The sequence below is a fragment of the Seriola lalandi genome, unplaced genomic scaffold (genome assembly GCF_002814215.2).
Source record: "Seriola lalandi dorsalis isolate HSWRI2012SDOR001 ecotype SW California unplaced genomic scaffold, Sedor1 jcf7180002054581, whole genome shotgun sequence".
NCBI classification, from domain to species: domain Eukaryota; kingdom Metazoa; phylum Chordata; class Actinopteri; order Carangiformes; family Carangidae; genus Seriola; species Seriola lalandi.
The window spans coordinates 3,399,976-3,424,931 of NW_019525134.1; the positions used below are offsets into that span (position 1 = coordinate 3,399,976).

The window sequence follows — 24,956 nt, forward strand, 5'->3', positions numbered from 1 at the left end:
CATAATTACTGGCTTTTTTAAAATTCTCTTAAACCTGACTTGAACCTAAGTTTTCTCCTTTTTAAATGATGCCTAACTGAGTGAAAAAAACTTCTACTGTATTCATGCAGGCTGAGGGGTGATGACACTGGGGAGTAAGTAAGGAAGGAAGTTTTTGAGAAGAGAGGGATGGAGTAGAAATACAACATACCACAGTTTATCCTCGCTATAAAATATTTATTTGATAAAAATTGTATGTTTATTGAAAAAAATTTAAATCAAGTCATTCATTACTTTAAATAATTTAAATGCTGATTCACTTCATACACTTGAGCTCACATTCTCCACATGTTGATTTGCAGAATATTCACAGTCATCAATAACAGGTCCCCTGATACTCATATATAACACATATTGTATAGTCTAAAAAATAAAGAACATATCCAAACTTGTCAAAGAATTATAACATGCCATCACAGAGTAGTAGTATTGTTCTGTACATTCATACCTAAACTGAATCACTGTTGTACATTGATTATTAGAAGTGTGTTATTTAATCACAGCTGGATGACGGTGATGGCCGACTCATACCAAACCCAGAAGCCTGGATAGACAGCTTCACTGAAAGAGGCCTTGAAGCGGTGGATGAGAGACATGGTGTCCCCTACAGTGTAGAAAGACAGGGTGCCCCCGGCGTGGTCGAGGAACACCCCTATACGGGAGGAATAGGGCAGGTTGATATCTATCTGGTCCTTGTTGTGGCGAGCTGAGTAGCTGGAATCAGAGCAGAAGAGGCTCCAAGACTTGCGGTTGTAGCCGATGCGGCAGCTGTCTCCGTAGCCGGTTCTCTTGATGCCTTTGTAGGTGATGCCGATGGCCGCCCCCTCCCCGCTCCAGTCAACCTCCCAGTAGTAGGCGCCTCCAGAGAGGGGCTCCTTACACAGGACCTGGGGCAGGGAGTCAAACCGGGCGGGGTGGTCACCGTAGGACTGGGGGTCTCTCCTGAGTGAAGCTTTCCTGTTCCCTCGGGACAAGTAGAGCTGTCTGTAGGCTGTGTTCGTGTCCAGAGTCAGCTGACAAGCATCTAGGAGGGGACAGAAGATTGTGAACATTTACTTCACAAGAGGAAGGGTTTCCACTGAAACTGCTTGGGTTGAATGTAAATGAGGAAGATCGGCAAAAGTTACTGTTTGCAACAAATTCTCACTCCCAACTCATCACATATGGACCCCTCACCTGTCACCACCAGCTGCAAGGTTGTAGAGGTTAGTAGAATGTAGTTAGGATTTCTCCTTCTGTTAGATTTTTAACTAACTTCTGCAGTAACAAGATTTGAAGGGAAAGAGTGAGAGCCTCTGGCTGGACACACAGAAATCAGAATGAACCCAGGGTTTAGATGTCACCTGCCTGCTGTCTGCAGGTCACAGCTGGTGGGACACCCGGCGGCCTCGGCTAGATCTGCCCGGCCTATAATCTGGAACGCCAGAGGTATCAACACTGTGTGTGAGTTTGACCCCCAACAGAAGTCCATCTAACAAAGAGCATCTTTAACTGTAAAGCGAGACCCAGGACCTGTCAGCACCTTCTCCAGTGTCCTTAAAGACAAGGCCATTCCCCCCAACTTTATATTCTTAGCCTCCAAGATTAGATTATTATATTACTAATATATTTTTTTAAAAATATCCTATTGAAATGTTTTATTTTAGTTGTTTTTTGTTTCTTATCTGACTGGTTAGTAAACATCAGCTTTTTCATGCTGTGTAAGTGCTTGGTAATATATTTATAATGAGTCAATCTCTCTCTGTCAACACTGTAGGACGTACAGTAGCTACACAAATCGGATGTTGTGGTCAGCCACAGGATCTGACAGAGAACCTCATCAGCATCTAATTTGCCTGATGCATTGAAATGAGCAGGGAGAGCAGTGAACTGTGTCACTGCAGAAAGCAGCACGAGAGAAGCCAAGACTCACATTTTAGGAAGTCCTCCCTGTACTGAGGCTCCTGAACTGGGACAGACTTGTACATGGCAGCTTCATCACCTGTGGAGGGAAACATGTATTTATATCAGTTAAGTGATATTATAGAGAATCAGTGAATACAAAAACTTACAATACAATACACGTTATCCCTTTGATTTCCTCAAGACTGATAATGAAGGCTCGTATGATGTGGGCAGTGTTGATATTCTTATTATATTAATTCAGATACTGTGATTGTTACATTATGTGTGACGCTTATCTGAACCGTCAAATACCATGTAACTTGATTTCTGTATCTGAGAAGTGTGTTAATATAAACTCGGTCAAAGTAAACATTTACCCATGTGGCAGCTGGGTGACCTCAGGCTACCCTCCAGTGAATATCATTCTCCAGCCATGACCAAACATCAAACAGGAATGTACAAAGCCTCTTGCGTACAAAGGAAACTGTAAATCTATTTGACTTTCCCCTGGTCAAATTAGGCTAAAATTTGAATTAGGGTCCTTCTAATTTCTTAATACTGTAACTATGCTGACTTAGTGGATTAACTACAGGTAGTTTGAACACGATTAGTTCTTTGTACTAATATTATTACCACATTAATTTGTTGTCCACATGAAATCAGGAATAAGAAAGATATTTTTCTTGAATGGTTGACTCACTTTTTATCGACCGTCTCTTTTTGGATTCATCCAGTTGACAGAAAGTCATTTTGTTAACTGTGAAATAAAGAAATAATGAATGAGTTAACCTGGTAACAGTGGTAATATGTTCATAACACCATTTCTGTATTTTTCTGTTATTTAGAACAACAAGCTCCACACTCACCTGTCTTTGCTACCTTAACCAGCTCGTCGTTGCTGAATTCATTCAAGTGCTGCTTCATCTCAGACACGGCCTTAGTCACTGGGCCGAAGGTGAAGTAGGGGTTGACGCTCACTGTAGGCAGCTCCTCGGCCTCTGTCTGAGCTATCAGCATGTGGTAGCTCTAATGAGGGAATACAGAAAAACGTTTAAGTAATGTATGTTTTAAATCCGTCCACGGTTGCTTTCAGTTCACACCAGACATCACGTTATCAGTTAGTAGTTAACTGGTGGACATTTACAGTTGAAAGGTGCAGTGAACAAAGGAAAGGCGGGAGATACAGAATGGGACTAGATGTTATACTAAGTAAGTCAATAGACTGGTGACCTGTTTAGGGTGACACACCAATGCATGATGGGTAGGCTCTAGCCCCCTGAACAGAATAAAATGGATGATGGCACTTTATCGTAGTGTGAGTGTGGTCATATGTCTAACTGAACATTTTTCTTAATGTTTCTGTTTCGCAGTTGTGAGTTACCTGGATGAAGTGGATGTGGTCCTCGGTGCGGGACAGCTGCGTGATCTCGTTGTCCCTCCTCTTCAGGTCAGCGATCTCATGACTCAGACGCTCCATGTGGCCCTCCGCGTTGTTGAGTGCCGCTCTCTTGTTGGAGGAGATCAGCTTAGTCATCTCTTGCTGCATCCTCTCAATGGAGCGCATCATGTCGGCGAACATCTTCTCACATTCCTGCAGCGCCCTCTGCGCCGAGTTCTGCACAGGAAACACGGAGGTATGCAATAAATCAACTGTGAGTCACACTGATTTCACTAACACACTGAGGGAAACTGTCATCACCGCCCCCCCCACACACATGAAGGAATGTTGTCTGTGTTGGTAGTTGATTTAACTTTCCATTTATTCTGTAGTGGTTAGTCTGGTCTTATCTGCGTGATAGATGGCAGTTGCACAAACCTTGAGTGAATCCACTGCTTGTTTTAGTTCCTCCATCTGCTTGAGTCGGTCATGAATCTTCTCCTGGATCTCAGCCTGGGTGGCGCCCAGCCGTTGCTATGGTGAGAACAACAGACATTGTTGATGTTGATGACACCGATACATTTACACTAATTCATCTATTCAAGACTGTTTTAAAGATAAATGTTAGATTTGATAACAACAGCGTAAAGTTTAACCCAAGTAAAAATCACACTTTTTTTTTTTTTTTTGCATATGCAGCAGCAGCCTTATTTTCATTTGAGTGAGTCTCACAAATGAGGCTCTCCAGGCTTGTTTCATCTATTGTGAGCTGCTCTTTCTGCATTACCTGCCTCTGTGTTGCTTGTGCAATGGACCATGATTTTCACATGTGTCAATGATTCACAAATGACATGTTCGTGTCCATTAAACCATACTAGTCAAGTTGAGCAAAGCAAATTTTTTCATTCTTAGTTCTCCTGTTGCTAAGCTAATGAAGTGTGAAGAACCAGTTTTGTCACTTTAAGGAAAATGTTACCGACCTGCTCCTCAGCCCTCTCCTGCTCAGCAGACACCATGTCGTGACCTTTGTGCTCTTTCACCGTACACAGCACACAGATGCACATCTGGTCGGTGCGACAGAACAGCTCCAGACCCTTCTGATGCTGGGGGCAGATCTGCCTGTCCAGGTGGCCGATTTCATCCACCAGCTTGTGCCTTTTAAAAGTGGCTGACTCGTAGTGAGGCTTGAGGTGCCTCTCGCAGTAGGAAGCCAAACACATCAGGCAGGTCTTGACAGCTTTGTGCTTCTTGCCGATGCAGATGTCACAGCCTACATCCTGGGGTCCTGCATAGTTGTAGTCAGGGGATGGGGGTGGAGGTGGGAAAGATTCGGAGTTGCGTTGGATGGTGGATTGCCGGGAGCCTCCCATGCGTCTTGGTGTGGGCCTCTTGTTGTAGGTGACCCTGCACTGCGGGCAGAGGTACGTACCCGTGTGGTCAGCATGGTCCCAGTATGTTTTCAGGCAAATGGAGCAGAAGCCGTGGCCGCACGGGATGGACACGGGGTCCCTGAGGTATTCCTTACACAGGTGGCAGTTATCCTGGTCAGATGACATGAGGACAGTTTGGAGCTGTTCCCTCTAATACAGACAAGATTCTACGTAGACAGTGAGTGACTTGTGTCAGCACAGTGGCAGAGTGATCGCACAGGTACTACAGGTGGAAGTTATATAGAGTAAACAGAGAGGCTAAACTGGTTAAGCCGAAACCAGTAAAACAAGGGTGGGGCAAAGAAAGGACACAGTGAATACCTCCATCTGTTACTGAATGTGAGGAGAATGAATAAAATGTGTGATTATAAGATACAAGGTTGGGCCTTCAGAGCAAAAGTGTACTTCCTCAAAGTTTTTTATTATTTCATATACACACAAAAAGACAATTTAGCCCTTTAAGATTTTACACATTTTTCTGCATGAAAGAGGTGAAGATTGTGAAACGTGATATTTCATATAATGTTCGTAGTATTTGCATCTTGCCAGCAAAATAAAAAAAAATCCCACACATTCAAAAACCATAAGGTTTCTGTCAAACAATGCAATATGAAGAAACCACAGGTGAGTCACACTATACGGTTGAGTGCAGTCTAATTGCTGAGTGCTACAGATCGCCTGGTGACAGACTGTTCCCTTTGGATGTGTGATGATACCCACTCAAGTCACAGTACAAACTGACCTTACTCTGAGGAGATTATTTTCTGCACTGCGACTAATAATAATGCAACTCCGTCTCTGCTGATCAGCTGTGACGTCTCATGAATGTTGGACCCCTCGTCTCACTGCGATGTAGAGTCAGTGGGTGAAGTGCAGAGATGCCAAATTACCTGCTTTGTTGGCTTTGCCTAGATTCAGTTGGTTTGGGATTCTTGAGCCAGTGAGAGTTTGACCTTCACCTTACCTGTATCCAGTTAATTATCAACTCCTTTTACTTTGCATTTCATTACCACTGATTTCTTCTTAGGTCTGACAGGACACCTGCTGTTTACAGTGTAGAAGCTGAACTGTTACAGTGCCCCTGATAAGAATATCTACTCCACCAAACTCCAGCAATCATAACAATGTTTCCTCTTCTGCCCTAAAAAAAAAAAAAACTTCCTCTGTGTATTTCATCTTACGGTGAACACACCTCCCAGCCAAGATGGAGTTTCAGGGCTGCTGAAACGGAGATAGGAATGCAACTACACTTGATAGCCCAGATAACAGGAGGGCCGAGAAAGCCTGCTTAAAAGATTCCATTGTGTTAGAGCCAGCAGGGCCCGAGCAGAGTGCCAGGCATTATAGGGTCTGTAGTCCGTCAACAACAGTAAGCACAGCTGACATGCAAGACTAAATGTAGCATCTTATTTGAAAAAGATTTCCACTGACGGGGGCCATACGGCGTTAACTGAGACTTGATGCAGTGAGGATGATAAGAAGAAAACTTTCAGTGTTAACAAAAACATACATTTAAATTTTCTTCACTATTCTTCTTCATTATATTTCTTCTTCATTTATTTTCCTGAAAGACCCAAATTATTATATTTTTTCTTATTTCAAATTATTAATATCACCTTCAAAAAACCTTGAATGACCTTGGTCTCAGTATTACATTTCAAAATTAACATTAATATTACAAATCTGCAAGAATGACTTACATAAGGACTTTTTTTTATCTCATTTGACATTTGAATATGCATTGCACCTATTTGCATGTGAATTCAACGAGTCTGACCTTAGCACCTTTATTGACATTGACAAATGCAACAAAAAAATATCAGTTATAGTGAAAATGGTTGAGTTGAGTCACTTCACAGAGTTTCAGTGACTTGTATTCTCATGTAATTGAAAATCGAATCAAAAATGACATTTCAACTGGCCTGTAGATGGACTCAAAAATGGGTCTTGATTCAAGAGGTTTTTATTATTGTCTTGCAAGAGTTTTTTTATACTTTGTTTTAATAAACTAATTGACCCTCTAACTCAGTTTCAGCCGTGGGTTGGACTTTGTGTCCATAAAGGAGAAATATTGAATTTTTATGGTGAAGAAGGACGTGTTGAGCTACACACAGTGTTTCTCCTTGGCTTCTGCACCTACTGAAAATATATGAGAGCAAACACAATTAAATGAATATTTTTCAAGCATTGTTACTACATGTGACCCCCCCCCGCCGCCGCCCCCCCCATCATTCTTTGATTTTTAAAGCTATTCTTAGGTGTCAGTTCATCCATTTAATTTGTTTGCTTAGTGTGTACGATGTGCCAGACCCATAGTCCAGCTTTTAGATAAAACAAATATTTTCAACAAACTATACACACACATCATAATCATGCTATTTCGTATTTTATATTAAAATCTGCATTTTGTTATCACAGCAACTTCAAAATATTGGACCACTATTTTAGAATTAGTCCAGATTTTTATTTGCACTAACACTCAATATTTTCTGTTTTTTGCTCATGTACTGACGCAGGTTGTTGTGGCAACAGTAATGCTTACAAGTTATGTGCAGTCTTTCATTCATCTGATCTGTGTTGCAGCACTCTAAACCTGTGTGTATCTACCAGCATCAACAAATGTGTCCACTGTTTTCCCATAACCCATTTGAATATTGTGTCTTCCTGTTTATATTACTCACTCTCAGAGAAGTAGCTCCTTATGTCCTTTGATGAAATAGGCGTTTGTGTTCTCCTGCACGCGCTCTGCAGAAAGCTCGCTCGCTGCACCTTAATGAAGGTTGACCTTTCACCTTGAACTTGGGCTCGGCTACAGATGACTGTGGAGTTTCTGTCTGCTTCATCAAAAACACTGGGACTTGAAACAGACATGCTACTCAGCAGAGTCTGTTATTATATCTCATTAAAGTGTCTTGTATCCTAAACATTATCATGCCTCATATTGACTTTCCCAATCGACATTTTTAAATAAATGTGCACTGTATAGTCTTCGTTTTTCCATCATGTGTTTGAATCTCATATAAAACCAGATTCAAAGTTTTGTCCCTTGATCTTTGCCACTGACGGGCAGTTAATCTGTAAGCACAGAGTGCTCCCTTCACTCTGGAGGAAGGAAGGAAAAACTGGCTTATCAGAAACCAGACCAAATATGGAGAGGTGAAACTATGAAGTAGAACCACGGAGTATGAGGTAGGACAAGATATGAATTGAAGGTGGAGGTTTAGTTTTTACAACCTTAAATGAACACTTATCTTTGTCCTACATGATTCTGGATGAAGGCAGTAAATGCAAAGTACACGAGAAAGCAAAACAAAAGTTCCTTTACAGTTGGGATTTTCAAAGTAATCCTGAGCAACAGACTGTAAACGGGGCAGTAGTTTTGGTGGAAACCAGGAGACGAGGCCCAATTGAAATGCTAATGAGAGGCTATGATGTCAGCAGACACTTCATGTTGCAGACACACTCAGGATCTCCAGAAGTTTTTCCCCTTTAGCTGGTTTTAAATAACACTACAATAGGTGATGAAAAATGAAAAGAATGGGAAAAAAAAGAATCATAACTCGTGACACAAATATGTGAAACACCCACTGCAACAACACACCTGGAACAGACAGGAATGTTGTGTGTTCGTGCACGCGTACGTGTGCATGTGTGTTTCATTTTTGTGTCTGAAGCATGACGTTTTCTTTCTGCTGCACAAACAGATGCATATCTACAGTTACAAATTGACTTGTACATGTAGCTGGACTGGTTTGACTGGTCATAGTGTAAACACCACAACTCTGAACTCCTGCTCTTGGACAAACCACCTACAGCAAGTTAAACTTTTAAACAAGTTGTTGGTGATAAAAGAAGCGAGCAGCGATGTTAGAAAATTACTCAGAAACTCTGCTCGAGCTCAGAGTGTCTCTGTTTGTTTATTGGGTGGTCCCTTAAATTCCTACAGTACCTTAGGTCGCATTGATGTTTGTCGGACTATAACCGGTTTGAGACAATGGCGATTCTGTCTGACAACAATAGGTGGAAATACAGCTGCCGAGAAGTGTGTGCGCAATACATCCACAGATGAGCCACATGAGAAATTCAAGAATAAAGGAAACTGCAGGGAAAATGGAAGTGTGTTCTTGCACATTAGTTTTCACTCCTTCTGCTTTTCACATTTCATTCATTCTCTTTCTTTCAGTCTGTTTTCTCTCTCTCTCTCTCTCCCTCTCTCTCTCCTCTCCTGTCTGCCCGCCCTTTCTCTCTCTCTCTCTCTCTCTCTCTCTCTCTCTTGCTCTCTCTCTCTCTCTCTCCCTTTCTCCCTCTCCTTCCTTGCTCAACCTGCTTATCTAAACTGGGCAGGGCTCGATATACTCACAGCACAGGGGGAGGGCCTTGTCTGCTTTCAATCAATAACCTCTGGAATTCAGAAATACAAGTAGGTCCTGTCTCTGGCAGGCTGTTCCAAACTCTTGAGGGCGGGCTCCCGGGCACAGTCGACAAAATCTCTATCTGCTTCTGGCTCTCCATTCTCTCTGTCTGTTCCCACAGGTCTGACTGTGTTTTGAGCCCATCACAATGGCTGATCACACTTCTCCAGATTACTTCAGCTGCTCCCTGTGTCTGAACCTTCTGAGGGATCCTGTGGCTATACCCTGTGGCCACAGTTACTGTATGGACTGCATCAGCGGCTACTGGAACGAGGCTGACTACACAGGGATTTACATTTGTCCCCAGTGTAAGATCACATTCACCCAAAGGCCTGTGCTGCGGCCCAATGCCACTCTGAGCATGGTGGCTGAGAAGATCAAGAAGAGCGGTCTGAACCTCAACCTCAACATGTCTCAGGGGAATGCCTACGCTGGACCAAGTGACGTCCCCTGTGACTTCTGTACTGGGAAGAAATTTAAGGCTGTGAAGTCCTGCCTGAACTGTCTGGCGTCCTACTGCGAGAAGCACCTGAAGCCTCACTATGAATCAGCCACATTCAAACGGCACAAGCTGGTGGATGAGCTGGGAAACCTGGACAGGAAAATCTGCCCGCAGCACCAGAAGTCCCTGGAGCTTTTCTGTCGAACAGACCAGATGTGTATCTGTGCTATCTGCACAGTCAGTGAGCACAGGGGCCATGACATTGTCTCTGCTGAGGCAGAGAGGGGTGAGAAACAGGTAAGAAATGCTCCTATCTCTGTTAGTGATTCCTTTTAATAGTTTAGATACTCAACGGCACAGAACAGTATTTTTCACCTGTTAGAAAAATCACTTTCATTCAGCTGCTCAGAGAGTGAGAGTCTGACTTCATGTTGGAGTTAGAGTAACTTGAGTTTAAGCAAACAGGGTGTTTTGCCCAGCTCCTTTCCGTGTGCTACAACTGGTGGTTGGACTTTGACCCATTTCGCCAGTGCTATCAGCTAGCCTGGCAGGCATTCACCGCCAAAACAAATCCAGCTCTCTGATTAGCTGTGCGGAGGCTGGGGGGAGTGTCTTATAGTTATCGCCTCTGAAAGCCGCTTTTGAGAGAATGTGGTGTTCCAGCTGTGGGATAGATACACAGAAACTGTAGGCTTCCTCCTGCTGCACTGGTTCCCACCTGTGGGAGTGGGTCTGTAATGATACTGGAATGTCAGACAGTCATGGCCTTCCACACCTCATGAGCAACCAGTCACTGTGTTGCAAAGCATGGTAATTGACATTCAAATGACGCACCAGCCAGGCAGCCCGGAAAACAATGTAGAGTAAATCTGTTGAGTGTAATTACAGTTGTTGTACATGAGTAATTTGGAAGGAGTGTTTTTATGACACCCAGGAATATGGACTCCAGGATTTTTATAATGATGAAGTAATAATTCGTCCTACTGTTTTCTTTACAACACGAGGAGCCTGGTTTCTCTCATCCAAAGATTTACAACCTTATTCTCACACATCTCACTCCATCTCCCACTCGCTCCCCTCCCCCCCTCTCATGTTCAACCCCCCCCACCCTAGATTCCCCACATTCCTCAAGCTTATCTTGAAGAATGGGCTGGTGGGCTTGAGTAAAAGCTGAATTAGAAGCCCTCTATTCTGCATGTCAGTGCTGTGTGCACCTTGAAACATCTCTTTAAAAGTCAGGCAGCGGTAGACTCACATTCCTGACATGGCCTGAATTCCATTACAGATTTTTTCTCCCCTCTCCCTCTGAGATAAAAGCTGGTCGTATTAAGAAGATTCTTTGAGTAGGGTTTATTAGACATGCCGAAGGGCCTCTCCAGATATCCCTTGATGAGAAAGAATGTTTGCACCAAGCCAACAGATATGAGGCTTTATACCTCGTACATTAAATCAGCATCTTATTCAGCTGATTTAATGCAACTTTACGATCAGAAATTGTAACACTGCATAATAAATTGGAAAGAAGCAAGTTCAACTATCAGTGTGGGAGTTCTTGTAAGAAAACATGGGGAAATACATAGTGGTGTAATACTGTCTGTTTTCTGCAGAAACTATTGGGAGTCTCCCAAGCTGAGATTAAACAAAAATGCCAGGAGAGGGTGAAGGAGCTGGAGGAACTGAAGACTGCAGTGGATTCACTGAAGGTAAGGTATTTCTACCGAGAAGCAGTCTCTGATTATGACAGAAAACAAAGGAATCTCTAAAAGATGTCTACCATGACTGTCGCTCATCATGGATCAAACCATAGTGGCAGCTGCTTCTATAAAGTACTGACTCCTCTGTGTGTGTTCTGTCCAGAATTCAGCCCAGAGAGCCATGGTGGACAGCCAGAAGATGTTCGAGGACATGATCCGCTCCATTGAGAGGATGAGGTCAGAGGTGACCAAGCTGATTGGAATCAACGAGAAGGCTGCTTTCAACCAGGCCGAGGCTTTGATCGAGCGGCTGGAACAAGAGATCGATGAACTGAAGAAAAAGGAGTCGGGGCTTAAGCAGCTTTACAGCACTGAGGACCACATCCACTTTCTGCAGGTAACACGCGGTTTTAGAGCGACTGTTTAAGAAGAAATACACCTGGAGTTGTCATTTTATGGTGCTACGGTTAACTGGTGGTCTCACCATACATATAAGGCAGCACACTGACACCATAAATCTGTGAATTCTTTAACACAACTTTGCATTTTTAATCTTAATTAGGCCGAACATCAGTCATTATCACACACTGAAGTAATTAGTACATGTGGGTGTGGCTTTTCATGAGACTTCTTGTTACTTAACGGGTTGCCCATGTACATGATGACACTGTAAAGACCAAAGTCCTTTCTTCAGAGACAGCACTTTGATATATTATAAGAATATAGATCTGAAGTGTTTTCAAAATGCTCAAATTTCCATGTTCCATTTCCATTTCAATGTAAAAATAGTTGGTGACAATCCAACACTTGATCAACAGACTTCCTGCTTTAAAACATTTTGTGATAGTTCATGTTAATATTCATTCATGCTCCTCACAACACTTGCTTTTCTTTTCCCATCAGAACTTCAATTACCTCTGCACTCCCACTGACGATGGCTTCTTACCCAAAGTGACAGTCAACCCTGACTTTTCCTTCGGGAATGTGAGGAAAGCTGTTGCTGAGATCAAGGAACGCCTTGAAGAGTTTGGCAGAGAGGAGCTGCTTAAGATCTCCAAGTCAGGTCTGACCTCAGCAGCAGAAACACAACCATCGTACATACTGGGCTTAAAACACCAAAAACCTCAATTTACTAATTATGAATGTGTTATGTCTTGCAGTGAATGAGGTACCAGTCTACACTACAGCAAGTCGAACGTTGGACAGAAGGAGCAGAGGTGAGCGCCATCACGTCATATAGTAATATAAGACTGTAGGAGGTTAATTATCACTCATGTTGACAGTGCAGTTTCCTGAGAGTGTTAGATGCAAACCATAAAAGCATTTGCATTGTTATAAACCCTGCAAAAACACACAAACAAAAGAGTTAAAGGCATGTGTGTGGGTGTATGCAGTTTGCACTGATTTAACGCAGCGTTTCTTCATCTGCAGGTAAAGAAATGATAGTGAACAACTCTCCACCTCCAGAGCCAAAGAGCAGAGCAGATTTTGTGAAATGTAAGTTATCTGGTGTATTTACAAGAAATGGAACAATTTCAAGCCTAACACAATTAATTCACCTAATAAATTCTATGAAATGTGTTGATTCTTCTTCCCGTAGACTTCTGCCAGCTGAAATTAGACCACATTACAGCCTACAAGGAGCTGTTCATCTCTGAAAACAGCAGAAAAGTCATCCGCACCAGGGACCTGCAGCCCTACGGAGACAACCAAGAGCGGTTTGACAGCTTTGCCCAGGTGCTCTGCCGGGAGTCCCTCTCTGGAGGCCGCTTCTACTGGGAGATCGAGTGGAGCGGGGAGTTCTCCATCGGAGTGGCCTACAGAAGCATCAGCCGAAAAGGCAAAGGCTCGCTTTGTCTCCTGGGCTACAACGACAAATCCTGGAGTCTCCTCTGTTCTGACACAGGTTACTCTGCCTGGCACAACCGTGTGGACAAAGCCGTCAATGGCCCCCACTCCCCCAGGATAGGCGTGTACCTGGACCACACTGCAGGTGTGCTGGCGTTTTATAGCATAAGCAACACCATGACCCTCCTGCACAGGTTTGAGACCACGTTTGTTGAGCCCCTCTATCCGGGCTTTGGAGTTGGAACCTCAGTCAAGATCTGCAATATCAAGTGATCATCGATGTTTCAGCTCTCATTTGAAGATCTGAGAATATTTTGCATTTGTTTCTTATACTATACAGCAATGCTTTTGGAATATATATTTTTGCTAAATTTTCACACTGTACCAAACCACATAAATTAAGTTTTATTGCTTTTTCTTTTTTTTTTTAGAAAAAAGTTACTTCCAAATGTGTATATACTTTTTTAACCCCACACATCACATACTATGTTTTGCATTCTGCTGTCAAATCACATTTTCTAAGATCTTATTGAAATACGTAATTACTGCATAATCACAATATCAAGAAAGTGTTATCCCTTCAGGCTTCTGATAGTAACTGCTGGATAATTTTCTAACATGTCAGTATACATGAGCTAAATCTGTAAACGTTATATATTCCCACAGGAAATATAATACCATTACATTTTTAGAATTACCCACAATTATTATTTCATTAAGTGTATGACATATTTTAATTCATAATGACTGTACCCTGAGGTATGTTTTCTGATGATAGGTCATTTCACTGTAGGCCAATATTATTGCATAATGAATTTTAAGTATTACAATGACGCTCATGTTGGTGCATTACATTCAGAATATTTCAGTCATTTCATGTTGTGATATTATCTGTTGTCATATCAGTTGCTGAAAGTCCTTACAGTTTTTTTTTTCACTTGAACTAACCCTTATTTAATTTTGTGTATGTTTACTTATATAAAGGCCAAACAGAGTATAACTGTTTCCAGAAAAGACTTGTTTTGTAACAAAATTATTCATTGATAGTTCGAAATAAAGAGCTAAATAAATGAAGAGATTGTTGTGTTTTTGAGATTATTTATCTGTTTTTCCATAAGAACATTAGGACTGGGCCAAAGGGTGTTATATATACACTATATTGGCAAATTAAATAACTTAACTGATTAGAAATGATAGGTTTTGTTTTATATAGATATAAATAAGGAAATGACACTACTTGTTTGTGTCTTAAAGGACTAGAAAGTTTCAATCCTTACAAATTATCCATATAAACAGATATACATTTTCAAATTTATCTTAAATTATTTAATTGGTATGTGAACCATCCTATTTATAATCACACGTAACTGTGAATCAGCAAGACACCTGCTCTGAAATAAATAGGAGCACCATCACCATTTGAACACTGACAATACTCAGGGCTCCCTCTGTTGGTTGATTAGGGGAACTGAAATGAAATAAAAATGTAATGACCACTGACTATGGCCGGTAACGCTGTTGTGTTCCGACTGCATCTTCAAATGTGCATATGTCAGTAAACAATCAGTTTCTTTTTTTCTTCACTGCAAAAACATGGTCAAGAAAAAATTCAATCCAAAAAAATTTAGGACATTATCGAGCATGAGTCAAATGAAGAGTGACAACACACATTTTCAGACTCATTTTCTACAGGATGCGATTCAATTTTTGATGTGCACACCGATCCATAAAGTAATCGTTGTGACATACTGAGTTTGTCTAATAATGATCTCACCATTAACCTACAGGACATTTCCACAGCAGAGATTTTAACTTATCACAATACCAAGCTTCTGAAACTGAAGCAGCTAAACAGAATCCATATTCATTTCATCATTTACACCTGAGCTTTTTCTAAAGTGACACGTCAAAAGTATGAACTAAAAAACACTTATTATTATAGCTCTTGGGAGGAGAAAGTACTTCATACCTTTATTATTCTTATTTCCTTTAGCTGTTTACTGCCATGTGTCAAGCACAAGCGCTTACATGCTATATGAAAATGGAAATCTATAAAATACAACCAAAAAACAATCCATTATACAGAGAAAGCAAGGAGTCAGAAAACAACACTGTAGTCACTTTAACAATAGACATCTATTTATTGGTTCCCAGGATTCTTGCAGGAAGTTGAGCATACAACGCTCAAGAGAAAAAAAAAAACATGACAGTCCAAAATTCAGACATTATAGCCAACGATGCCTCCCTTGCCAATGCACTCTCCAATGTAGAACCACATCAACACTTCAGTGGCCACCAGTCCATTCCTGACAGCATCCTGTGAAGAAACAAAAACTTGACTTTGATTTCCCTCTGGATAAAGGTATCGAGTAAAATGTGGTATTTGCCACTGGTGATAATGTTACTGTCATGGTTTTCCTTGTGGATTATTTAATCATGTTTCCACTTTGTATAATATTAACGATATCAATGAAAAGAGAATAATACTGATGAATTTGCTTCAATGCCTTTTTTGAACATGCAATGATTCATCAATTTCTTTGCCAGAAATCTTTTGTGTCATGGGCAAATTGAATTTTAGGACTTTTCACATCTAGATTGACATCAAAATGTTACTAATGGGTTATTGTGAGCTGTTGCAGAGACATCAAATAAAATAATAAATTATCAAACTTCCTTCATCAGGGATAATGATCAATATGCATTTCTGATTACTGCTGAATTTTATCTTAGCTGTATTGCTAAGATTTTGGGTTCCACGACAATTTTTAATCAAAGTTTAAAGAAAGAAAACTGTTCTCAGGGAGGTCTCTGTGTGAGCAGGACATTCTTTCTGGAGGACAATCGTATTTTACCAATCACAATTCAATAATACAATGTTATTTTTCAGTGTTGTTATTTTTCAGTGTTAACTGACATTGCAATGTCAGTTAAAGTTGACAATTAAAACTAAAAATATTTGCACAGCTAGACTGTATTTAGGATATGCGAGTAATATGGTTTGCCTTTTAAGTGATTTTTTTCTGAAGCTTTATGACATTTACAATTAAAGAAAACTGTTGCTCAACAAACTGCATACTAGTTACTGTTCACCATGGCAGTCAAACCCTTATGGTAATACAGCATTGAAGACGTTTCCCTAATATGACATCAGAAAGTATCCACTTTTATGTATTGAAATTTCTAATAATGAGCCATATCATTACGGTTTGATAAAAAATACGTGAAATATTGTAAACCAGTCAATGGAGACTGACAGCGAGTTGATATCATTTGAGGGTGTGAATTGTGCACATATATAAAATATATATTGTCCGTCTGAGAGGTAATAACACATTAACAATAACACACCTTCACTGTGGTTTGACCGAGACGTCCTGTCTGTACACCCTTGATGAGGTTTGTGGCTCCCTCGATGGCCTTGGGGATCTCGGCAGGGGTTGGGGGGACAAGTTCAACACGGGCATAGTGCCAGAAGGTTGCTAGCCGAGGTTTGGAGTAGGTGACAGCGGCTAGAAGAAGATAAAATATAACAATTACTGCACGCCTCTGGTGTTACTTTGCACTACTGCTCCAAAAGTTAGCTTTGAGCTGAAGCAGAGCTCCCTCTATGCTACCCGCATTAGCTACTTAGCTAAATGGCTAATGGTCAATGAGTGTAAACAATACAAGTCACTCGTGCTAGCTAGCCACACAACAATTTAGTAAGATAAGCATGAAAACACGAAATGTCAATTAAGTGTTTTTTCACTCCAGACAACATTAGCTAACGTTACGTCCACTTCATTCTGTTGATGGCTGGGTCGCGGTGCAACTGACTGACAGCGACGGCCTAGCTACGTCTTGTCAATACAAATTACTCTAACTACGACTTAGTTCTCTATTATTAAACACATTATAAAATATTAGAATTATACAACAAACGGACTTACCGCCGACCAGCGTGGGTACTTTAGCGACCAGTTTTTGCACTGCCTGTGCCATGTTGAAATGTTTGTCGATGCTAACCGCTCCCCCTGTTCCTGCTAGCCGACTGAATGTCACCTCCAGTGGAAGGACCCCAGAGTACAGCTGACCACACAAGTGCCTGTACAGAAATACCCTGAGAGGTAAGACCTCTATGTACAGTTATGGTTTACAATACAATATTTCATGTAAAAGCGGGTCATAGCATCCTGACGTTTCCAGAATTTCAATATAATTTTATTCCCACTCTCCCTACAGTCTATTGCGGTTCAATTACAGAATCCAACAGTTGATAGCTAATTGGATGCTAACGTACAAGCTACATTTTTGCCATACGGTCACCAGAGGGTGCAGTGAACCAGACCATGAGAGTGTTGTTTGTTGGGTATTTTACGTCAAGGCTCCAGATAATTGATAGGAACATTAATTAGAGTAATATGGATAAAAGTTTATGTAAGTGAGTTTATGAGTGATAGGCATTTTATAAGAATATATATTCAGGTTTAAACTTTCCATGACTCATAACTGGTAAACGGATAAAAGGAACAATCATAAGACTGTACTTAGGTTGGAGAAGGTACATGTCACATCAGGGCGTGATCGGGTCACATCGCAGCTCTCAGATCTCACTGCCACCAAGTAATGTCATGCTCTATTAGAGTAGATCTGTTCAGTTCCATGAAAATGTTCATCAATAGCTACATAAATTCTGCTAAAACACTGACATTTTGCACATCAACACTTTCATTTTTGTTTAGACACTTGCATTATGTCTTTTCGCACAGCCCTTTTAAGTCTTCTGTTATATATTAGGCTGTATCATTTTTCATTTTTTCAACATAGCAAACAAAGGGTGAATATTCAGAGACATATAGGTAAGATTACAAATTGCAGTCAAGAAAATTCATCGAACATTTTATTTCATTTAAATTACATATAAATAATACGTAAAACACATACACTTACAATTTTATTTTACATAGTATTAGTTGGCCATACCAGTGTTTTTCCCTATTTATCATCAATACTTTATATAACTGCTGTTCATTTTCTAAAGAATCATAGTAATAGTAGTTTTCCAAATGTTTTTTCTGCTCAAACACACACCCACTGGTTTCTTTTCATCTCAGTACAATAGGAAATTTAGTTTATCATGGTGCTTTAAGATCTGGAGCATTTAATCTATTCTGCTTTATCTGATTGAGCTCATATGTGGCAGACAAAATGTTCAACATCTCTAGCTGTGCAGTATAATACCAAACCAAAAAGACATTTCCATATCATATGCAAATACACATTTACAGTTTCATTTATCTTTTTTCTCCTTTGTGAAACCCTGATTAGATTAACAAACTCTTTGCCAATAAGTTAATAATATTTGTTTTTTCTTGTTCAGCCCAGTTTGAAGTCTCCTCAGTAGACATATGGGATGGGAGAATGTCTTCAGAATGATGTGTCTTTGTTGCTCACAACCATGATATCTCATTGTTGTCTTCCTTCTGCTGAGATACAAATGAGATAATATGGTGAAGATAGTGGTCATTGTTGAAGTGATGAATATGTAAAAAAGATTGTGTAGTATACACTGTGTAATCTTTTCTTCTTTTTTTTTTTACCTCAGTGACATTTCTGGTTGGTGTGTCAGTCTGCTTCATCTTGTTATAGCTAGTCTTATCCATCACTGATAGTGAAAGAAAAGATCCTCCTTCCTTCACAAGCATAATCACATCTTCCAGATATTTGTCCTCCACATTGTCTCCATTGACCTCCATCACCACATCACCCACAAGTAGTCCTGCACTCTGCCCAGAGCCACCAAAAGCCACCTGCAAGAGAGAAAATTCAATCTACCACAACATTTGACAAGAAAACATAATATCCTGAGCTGTTCTCTTCTTGTTCTTTGTGCCTCAGTAACAAGGTAATGTTGACTAAGGGCAATAAAATATGTCATCACCCACCTGGCTGATGAAAGTCCCAGGATTCTCTGGGACACAACCCAGATTAAAGCCAAACCCCAAAGGGCCTTTTCGGAGAGAACAGAGTCTAGACTTGCACGAGCCATCCATTTCCTTTTGTACTGACTTCTCTGCCTCAGAGGCAGGTGCACTGCTCTCCTCTTCTTTCTCAGCTGCAGCATCCTCACAGAAGAGAAGAGGTGATAGACCCAACTACAGAAACGAAATGAAGAAAATAAATACTTATCCTTAACTGAATGAAAATTATGTTTAGATATGGATTCATATTTAGAAATGTTGCCACACTGCTGACTTGAATGTGCCCATGGGGTCTGAAATCTCAGGGTTAAGAACCATCATCACACACACACATTTACACACAGAACAATAAATGATCGAATAATAAATAAAAACAATAAAAAAATAAGACAATAATAACAGGATCTGAGGAAACGCCATCAATCTCGCAAATTTGCACTGAGGAAACACTGAAGACTGGAAAGATAATGATAGAGTATTAAAGTGAGTAAAACAAGAAATAAAAGGCAGGATATTAAAAATCTAATAAAAATGAAGACAAAATAGTAAAGATAGAATAATAAAATGCCACACAGTTAGAAGACAATAAAATGTGTAATGTAATGTAATCAGGTAAAAGGAGTCCCTTGCGTTTGAGCACGTCCAATAATGGAGGTCGATGCTCTCAGAGCAGAGCAGGAACTTCAAATACAACAATAAATTTCAATTTCAATAAAGTTCATATAACATTATTATCACAATAAAATATTTTTTCACATTGTTTACTCAGAGGACATTTTAACTGACTTCACTTCACTTTTATCTAAGTGCATTTTTCCACAAGTAATTTTGCTTCTATTTGAGTAAATATTTCTAAAATACTTTTACTTGGGTACAATTTTCCAGTACTCTTCTCACCCCTGTAAAACATATAAAACAGTTTTGGTGATGCCCACCTGGGTGTAAAACTCGAGCCCCTGGGAAGTGATGATGGTGAAGGTAACCTGTTGTTTATTCTGTCTCACTCTGTCCACAATCTCCTCGTGCGTCAGTGTCTCCACTGACTCTCCATTGATCTCCAGCAGCAGCTCCCCGTCCTGCATACCTGCCCTTTCTGCTGGACCGTCTCTGTCCATCTCACGCAGAACATGAGCTGTTGTTCAAAAATACACAGAAATGTATTTAATGCTTAGAATGCTTGTGTTTTAAGATTTGCACTCTTTTTGTCTCTTACATGTGCGTCCTGCTGGCGTCTTCTCCAGCCGAAGGAGGAAGCCGTAGCCCTCAGGCCCAGAGACCAGGTGGAGTTTTCTGGCCCTATGAGGCAGGTTATGTGGAACAGCCATGGTGGGTAGGATAGGCATCCTCTGTCGCATGTAGTTCTTCTCACTCTCACTGTCAATCACCAGGATGGTGATGTGATTGCCACATTTTTTCATCTACAGCAAAACATTATTTATTATTATTAGACAAGGCTGGATATAAATCTCATCTCTGTGTTGTCTGTGTGTGTGCTTTCTTTTTTAATAATAGCCATTTTTGGAGAAATTCAGCAGGTTGACTGTGTACCATCCTGCTGAGTGCTGAGTGTGTGAGGTCGGACACTGTTGCTCCGTTTATCCACACCAGGCGATCTCCCTTACACACCCCTGCCTTTTCAGCTGCCCCTCCTGTCACCAGGCTCACGGTGAAGCGACCTTTCTCTCCTACAGAGCACAAACAGGAGGAGCAAGTGAATAACACTGCACAGACTTCAACTGAAGGCATGTTAGACATCCAATCTTGATCTTTGGACTTGCTGTGATTACAAGAAGCAGCGTTACCTTCCACGGGCGAGAAGTTAATGCCCAGACCTGAGACAGGATCTCTGGTGATGTGGCAGAGTCTGGGTGGTTTGCCGTCCTTGCCCTTGTGTGCTCTGACCAGGTCTCGGAGCTCTTGGCCTCGCAACACAGACTGCTCATACTCCTCCCCATCCAACACTAATAAATATAACTGGTGTCCACTCAGCTTTATCTTCCTGGCCACCTTATTCATGAAATGGGAAACACAGTAGAACCAGTAAGAATCTCATGAGTCCTTCAGAGAGGTTTCTGTCCTTGTAATAATGTCAGAAGCTCCTCTTACCTCAGGGTGAGGAACATCGTCAACATAGCAGTTGTTGACTTCCAGAAGCCTGTCTCCATCTTGAAGACCACTGCACCCAGCCACTCCCCCTGACACCACCTTTCTGATTATGTGACCCTGACGCCCCCTCTCCACTCGCAAATGAAAGCCATAGGACTCCCCTTCCTGTCGTTTAAGAGCACACAGACGTGGGCTGGGTGTCGGTATGGAGTCTGAGCAGGAGGAGACAGAAAAGCGCTATCACACATAGACGACTTTCCTCATTTTTGGATACACAGGGTATAGATGGAAAATTATGCATGCAGGATACCTGCGTCGTCTGTGATGACCATCACTGGGTTGTCTATTCCCTCTTTAGGATTAAATGTGAATTTCCTGCAAAATGAGAGATGGAAGACATCTAACCTTTCAGTTACTGATGACTATCATCACTTTCTGTAACTTGGTAGGTGAAGAAAAGTCCACTTTCTTAATGTTTATGACCCTAACACTTTATTTGGATAGATACAGAGAGTTTACATTTCACTATAGTCTTTGTTGAACAATATAATGTTCAACTAGTGTTCAGCAATGTATATGCAAACAGTCGATCAACAATTAGTAAACCATTTAATGGTGAGGGTGAGGGCAACAGCTGAATGGTTGAATCTCTTCTAATAACCTGTTTAAATGTTACAAATACTCTGTAGGTTGATCCAATTAAAAGCCATACTTATTTTTTAAATTTTGATTTAATTAATCATTCAATTGCATCAATTACGAACACATTACAAAACTTACTGCATATTAATTGCACAACTTCGCCATTATCATATCAGTAACAGAAGCATTTATCTGTGTATAGCAGGTCTTATCTCTGGCCCAAAGTCTTAAAGATTACTGTACTCCAAAAGTCAAAATGCCAAGTCAGATATAACTTTCCAAATTTCTGTCAAGCTCTGTGTACTCAGCATTTATACGATATTTGTTTGGGCAGACTTGAACACTGTAATTTGGTTTTCAGGCTAAAGATCCAACTGTTCTATTCGGTGCCTGATCATTGTAACATTAACATTAACTTTACATTATAAGGGTATTTCAAAATGTATGAACATTGGTGCAAACAATTAGAGGAAAAGCATACTTACTCTGTCAACCCAATGATTTCCACCAAACCTTGAAAATAAAAATCATACGAAGTGAGTGGCTTTAGATCCGTACCCACACATTTCCACACATATTTACCATACTGATCGTAATATGTGATACAGTTTCCATAATAACTGATGGCACAGATGGCAAGTAAAATTTTGTAGAATAGCAATGCAAACAGTACATTGTCATTGACTACCAAATCACAGTATGGTATATTAATTTGAACTTACAGCTCTGTGAACATCTGCGTGGTTCTGTCCACTAAACTGTGACGCATCAGCTTAACAGTAAGATTGTTGTGTGAGCCTTGGACATACAGTATGTGCTGACTATGACTAACATCGGAGGCACCATAAAACAGGGTTCGACTTTGTGTGATTATCTCTAGTCTTTGGCCTCTCTAAAAGGGGAGGGAAGTAAAAGAACATTAAAGTCCTCAAAGTTACAAACATCTGGGAGAAAGAATCTAAATTTGTCAGGACCTGGCACGCCAACTGTCAACAGTCAGGCAAGCATCGTTTTTACATAAATCAACATCTGTAATAAGTCTGCTTTGAGCAGCAAGACTGAGTGGGAGTATTTATCAGAACATGCTGACTGATAGATAACTAGTCACAAAAAATACACGTAAGTTTCCTAAAACAAAACATTCTGTTAGACATTGCTTTTTCCAATGTGGCACATCTGGGCCATCGTGAGCAATGTCTTTTTGTTGTTTAAGCATGGCTTTAAAAAAAACCATCCCTCTTACATAAATTATTGACTCATTAACCGAGCACCTCATTCATTTCAATTTATTGAGTGTAAAATTCATATTTACACAGATGATACAGTTTTATACTGCGTTGCTGATTCTGAGAGAAATTCTGAGAGCCCTCCTTCGCTGCACTGCAAGATGCTCTTATCTTGGATTACTACTTCATGAGAATGAACGAGATTTCTCCAGATGCAAAAATATAGATTTACAATAATATACATACGTCCTAGCTGAGTGGGTTTAACACAGAGAGGGTCACAGAATACAAATATGTTGGCGTCTGGCTCAGGGAGAAAATGACATTTAAATATCTTGAAGGAAAACCTTGCTGATAAACTTGGCTTTTTGTACAGAAACACGAGCAGCTTATCTCTGAGCTGTAGGAAAGGGATTGTTAGAGCAGTTTTCCTCTCAGCTCTGAACTATGGGAATGTCAGATAAAGTGTTGAGGCCCCCGACTTCTTTTACCACTCTGCTTCTCCTATAAGATAAACTTTGCTGGCCAGCCCTGTCTGAGAGCCATATAGTACTTATTTATCTATAAAGCCTTGTTGGTAAGTCTTCATATATCTCATCTTTGCTGCTCTGGCACTTTGGCCCACACTTAACTCACTCCTGGAACTGGTTGATACTGCAATACTGCAAAATGCAGGAGACATGGAACTAATCTTAAATGTCACCTTGTTATATTTTTTTTACTCTGCCTATCCTTGCTATTTTGTTTGTTTTACTCCGCAAAATTGTTACCATGGCTTTCGTCACAAAAGACCACGTGTTCTCAGCTCACCTAACTTGTAGAAATAAAGGTTGAATTTTCATCCTACACACTAAACCGTCTCTGTTCTCTCATGTGTAACATTGTTGATCTGGGTGGTTCATCATGTCAGTGATAAAGAGTCCTTGCTTCTCTGACAGTAAAAATCCAAACAAACTGTTACGATAATGTAACACACAGAATCTGTGAGTGATCAACGACACACTCACTAACTCTCTACTCCCACATGAAACCCTTGGCTCACATCACATCTACGTGGCCGAGCAGCCTCCTCTCCTGGATAGCTTATACCACAGGCACTTCGGTGGAGCTAATGGATCACTGTTTGTTTTTCCCCACCATAAACCTTTCCTTTAATGTCCTAGGACGTAGTGGTCCTCCAGATACACACAAAGACAAACAGCTGACGCTCAACCCGGTCTGCTGATGATTTCCATTTAAAGATGTCACTTTTCAATTAACATTTGTTAGCGCTATCCAAACGATTGTTCAACAAGAGAATGTATAGAATTCACTTTAAGATCTCTATTTCATCAGATGTATAGATGTATGGAGCACAATAGAACACAAGCATGGCACAGGCATAAGACATACATAGAAAGTTCAAAATATTTAAAAACAAACATAAGAATATAATCAAATATACTAACCAAAAGGACAAAATTAATGACACAGCTCATATAAAATATTTAAATAAAACAAAGATGAAATAAGCGCAGAAGGTGTGAATCTAGTACCTGTACTTGATCTCATGTTGTGCCTCTTTCCCATCAGGTCGGCACCACACAGAGGGCTGTAATAGTGGGAGTCCTCTACGTCCAAGCATTTGCTCTGACCACAGACAGACTCCTCCCCATGAGGGGGATACCAAGATTAATGTTTAATCTGTGTGTGAAATTTTGAGCACACATATCTCTGTGTAACGTCTGCGCTGCATCGAACCATCTGAAAAAGACATAACAAAATCTCCTTCCCTACTGTTTGTCACAATAATGACGTTCACCTTGATATTCTGAAAAGTTACGGCTATCTGTACATGTGTGTGTATCAGGACATGGCTTCATTTTCAATGGTACTGATAGTGCACTTAAAAC

The 24,956-nt window shown here is 40.6% G+C and overlaps 4 protein-coding genes across 6 annotated transcripts; 1 reads left to right on the forward strand and 3 right to left on the reverse strand.

Annotated features, from left to right (window-relative positions):
* Positions 1 to 195: 195 nt before the first annotated feature.
* On the reverse strand, positions 196 to 4,946 carry ftr83 (finTRIM family, member 83). Its single transcript, XM_023418160.2, has 7 exons — positions 4,282 to 4,946; positions 3,740 to 3,835; positions 3,305 to 3,538; positions 2,790 to 2,949; positions 2,624 to 2,680; positions 1,952 to 2,020; positions 196 to 1,063 (listed from the first exon to the last, which is right to left on the reverse strand). The coding sequence occupies exons 1-7, from the start codon at positions 4,855 to 4,857 to the stop codon at positions 537 to 539; spliced, it is 1,719 nt and encodes a 572-aa protein (XP_023273928.1). The 5' UTR covers positions 4,858 to 4,946; the 3' UTR covers positions 196 to 536.
* Positions 4,947 to 9,156: 4,210 nt separating this feature from the next.
* ftr82 (finTRIM family, member 82) lies at positions 9,157 to 14,201 on the forward strand. The gene is made up of 7 exons (XM_023418406.2): positions 9,157 to 9,882; positions 11,193 to 11,288; positions 11,443 to 11,676; positions 12,183 to 12,342; positions 12,440 to 12,496; positions 12,711 to 12,776; positions 12,880 to 14,201. The coding sequence occupies exons 1-7, from the start codon at positions 9,292 to 9,294 to the stop codon at positions 13,398 to 13,400; spliced, it is 1,725 nt and encodes a 574-aa protein (XP_023274174.1). The 5' UTR covers positions 9,157 to 9,291; the 3' UTR covers positions 13,401 to 14,201.
* A 1,043-nt stretch (positions 14,202 to 15,244) lies between these two features.
* On the reverse strand, positions 15,245 to 17,217 carry atp5mg (ATP synthase membrane subunit g). Its single transcript, XM_023418209.2, has 3 exons — positions 17,060 to 17,217; positions 16,479 to 16,639; positions 15,245 to 15,444 (listed from the first exon to the last, which is right to left on the reverse strand). Exons 1-3 carry the CDS (start codon positions 17,109 to 17,111, stop codon positions 15,346 to 15,348), a joined length of 312 nt encoding a protein of 103 aa, XP_023273977.1. The 5' UTR covers positions 17,112 to 17,217; the 3' UTR covers positions 15,245 to 15,345.
* A 779-nt stretch (positions 17,218 to 17,996) lies between these two features.
* Positions 17,997 to 24,695, reverse strand: nherf4b (NHERF family PDZ scaffold protein 4b). 3 transcript variants are annotated; one of them, XM_023418177.2, is made up of 11 exons: positions 24,600 to 24,695; positions 22,324 to 22,351; positions 21,507 to 21,571; positions 21,197 to 21,408; positions 20,893 to 21,097; positions 20,639 to 20,775; positions 20,304 to 20,508; positions 20,026 to 20,222; positions 19,055 to 19,264; positions 18,710 to 18,919; positions 17,997 to 18,592 (listed from the first exon to the last, which is right to left on the reverse strand). In XM_023418177.2, the coding sequence occupies exons 1-11, from the start codon at positions 24,631 to 24,633 to the stop codon at positions 18,560 to 18,562; spliced, it is 1,536 nt and encodes a 511-aa protein (XP_023273945.1). In that variant the 5' UTR covers positions 24,634 to 24,695; the 3' UTR covers positions 17,997 to 18,559. The 3 variants fall into 3 exon arrangements, with proteins under 3 accessions (XP_023273945.1, XP_023273944.1, XP_023273946.1); XM_023418176.2 differs by having other exon boundaries at positions 17,997 to 18,595; positions 24,600 to 24,694; XM_023418178.2 differs by lacking the exon at positions 24,600 to 24,695 and adding an exon at positions 22,561 to 22,633 and having other exon boundaries at positions 17,997 to 18,595.
* Between the last annotated feature and the right edge of the window lie 261 nt (positions 24,696 to 24,956).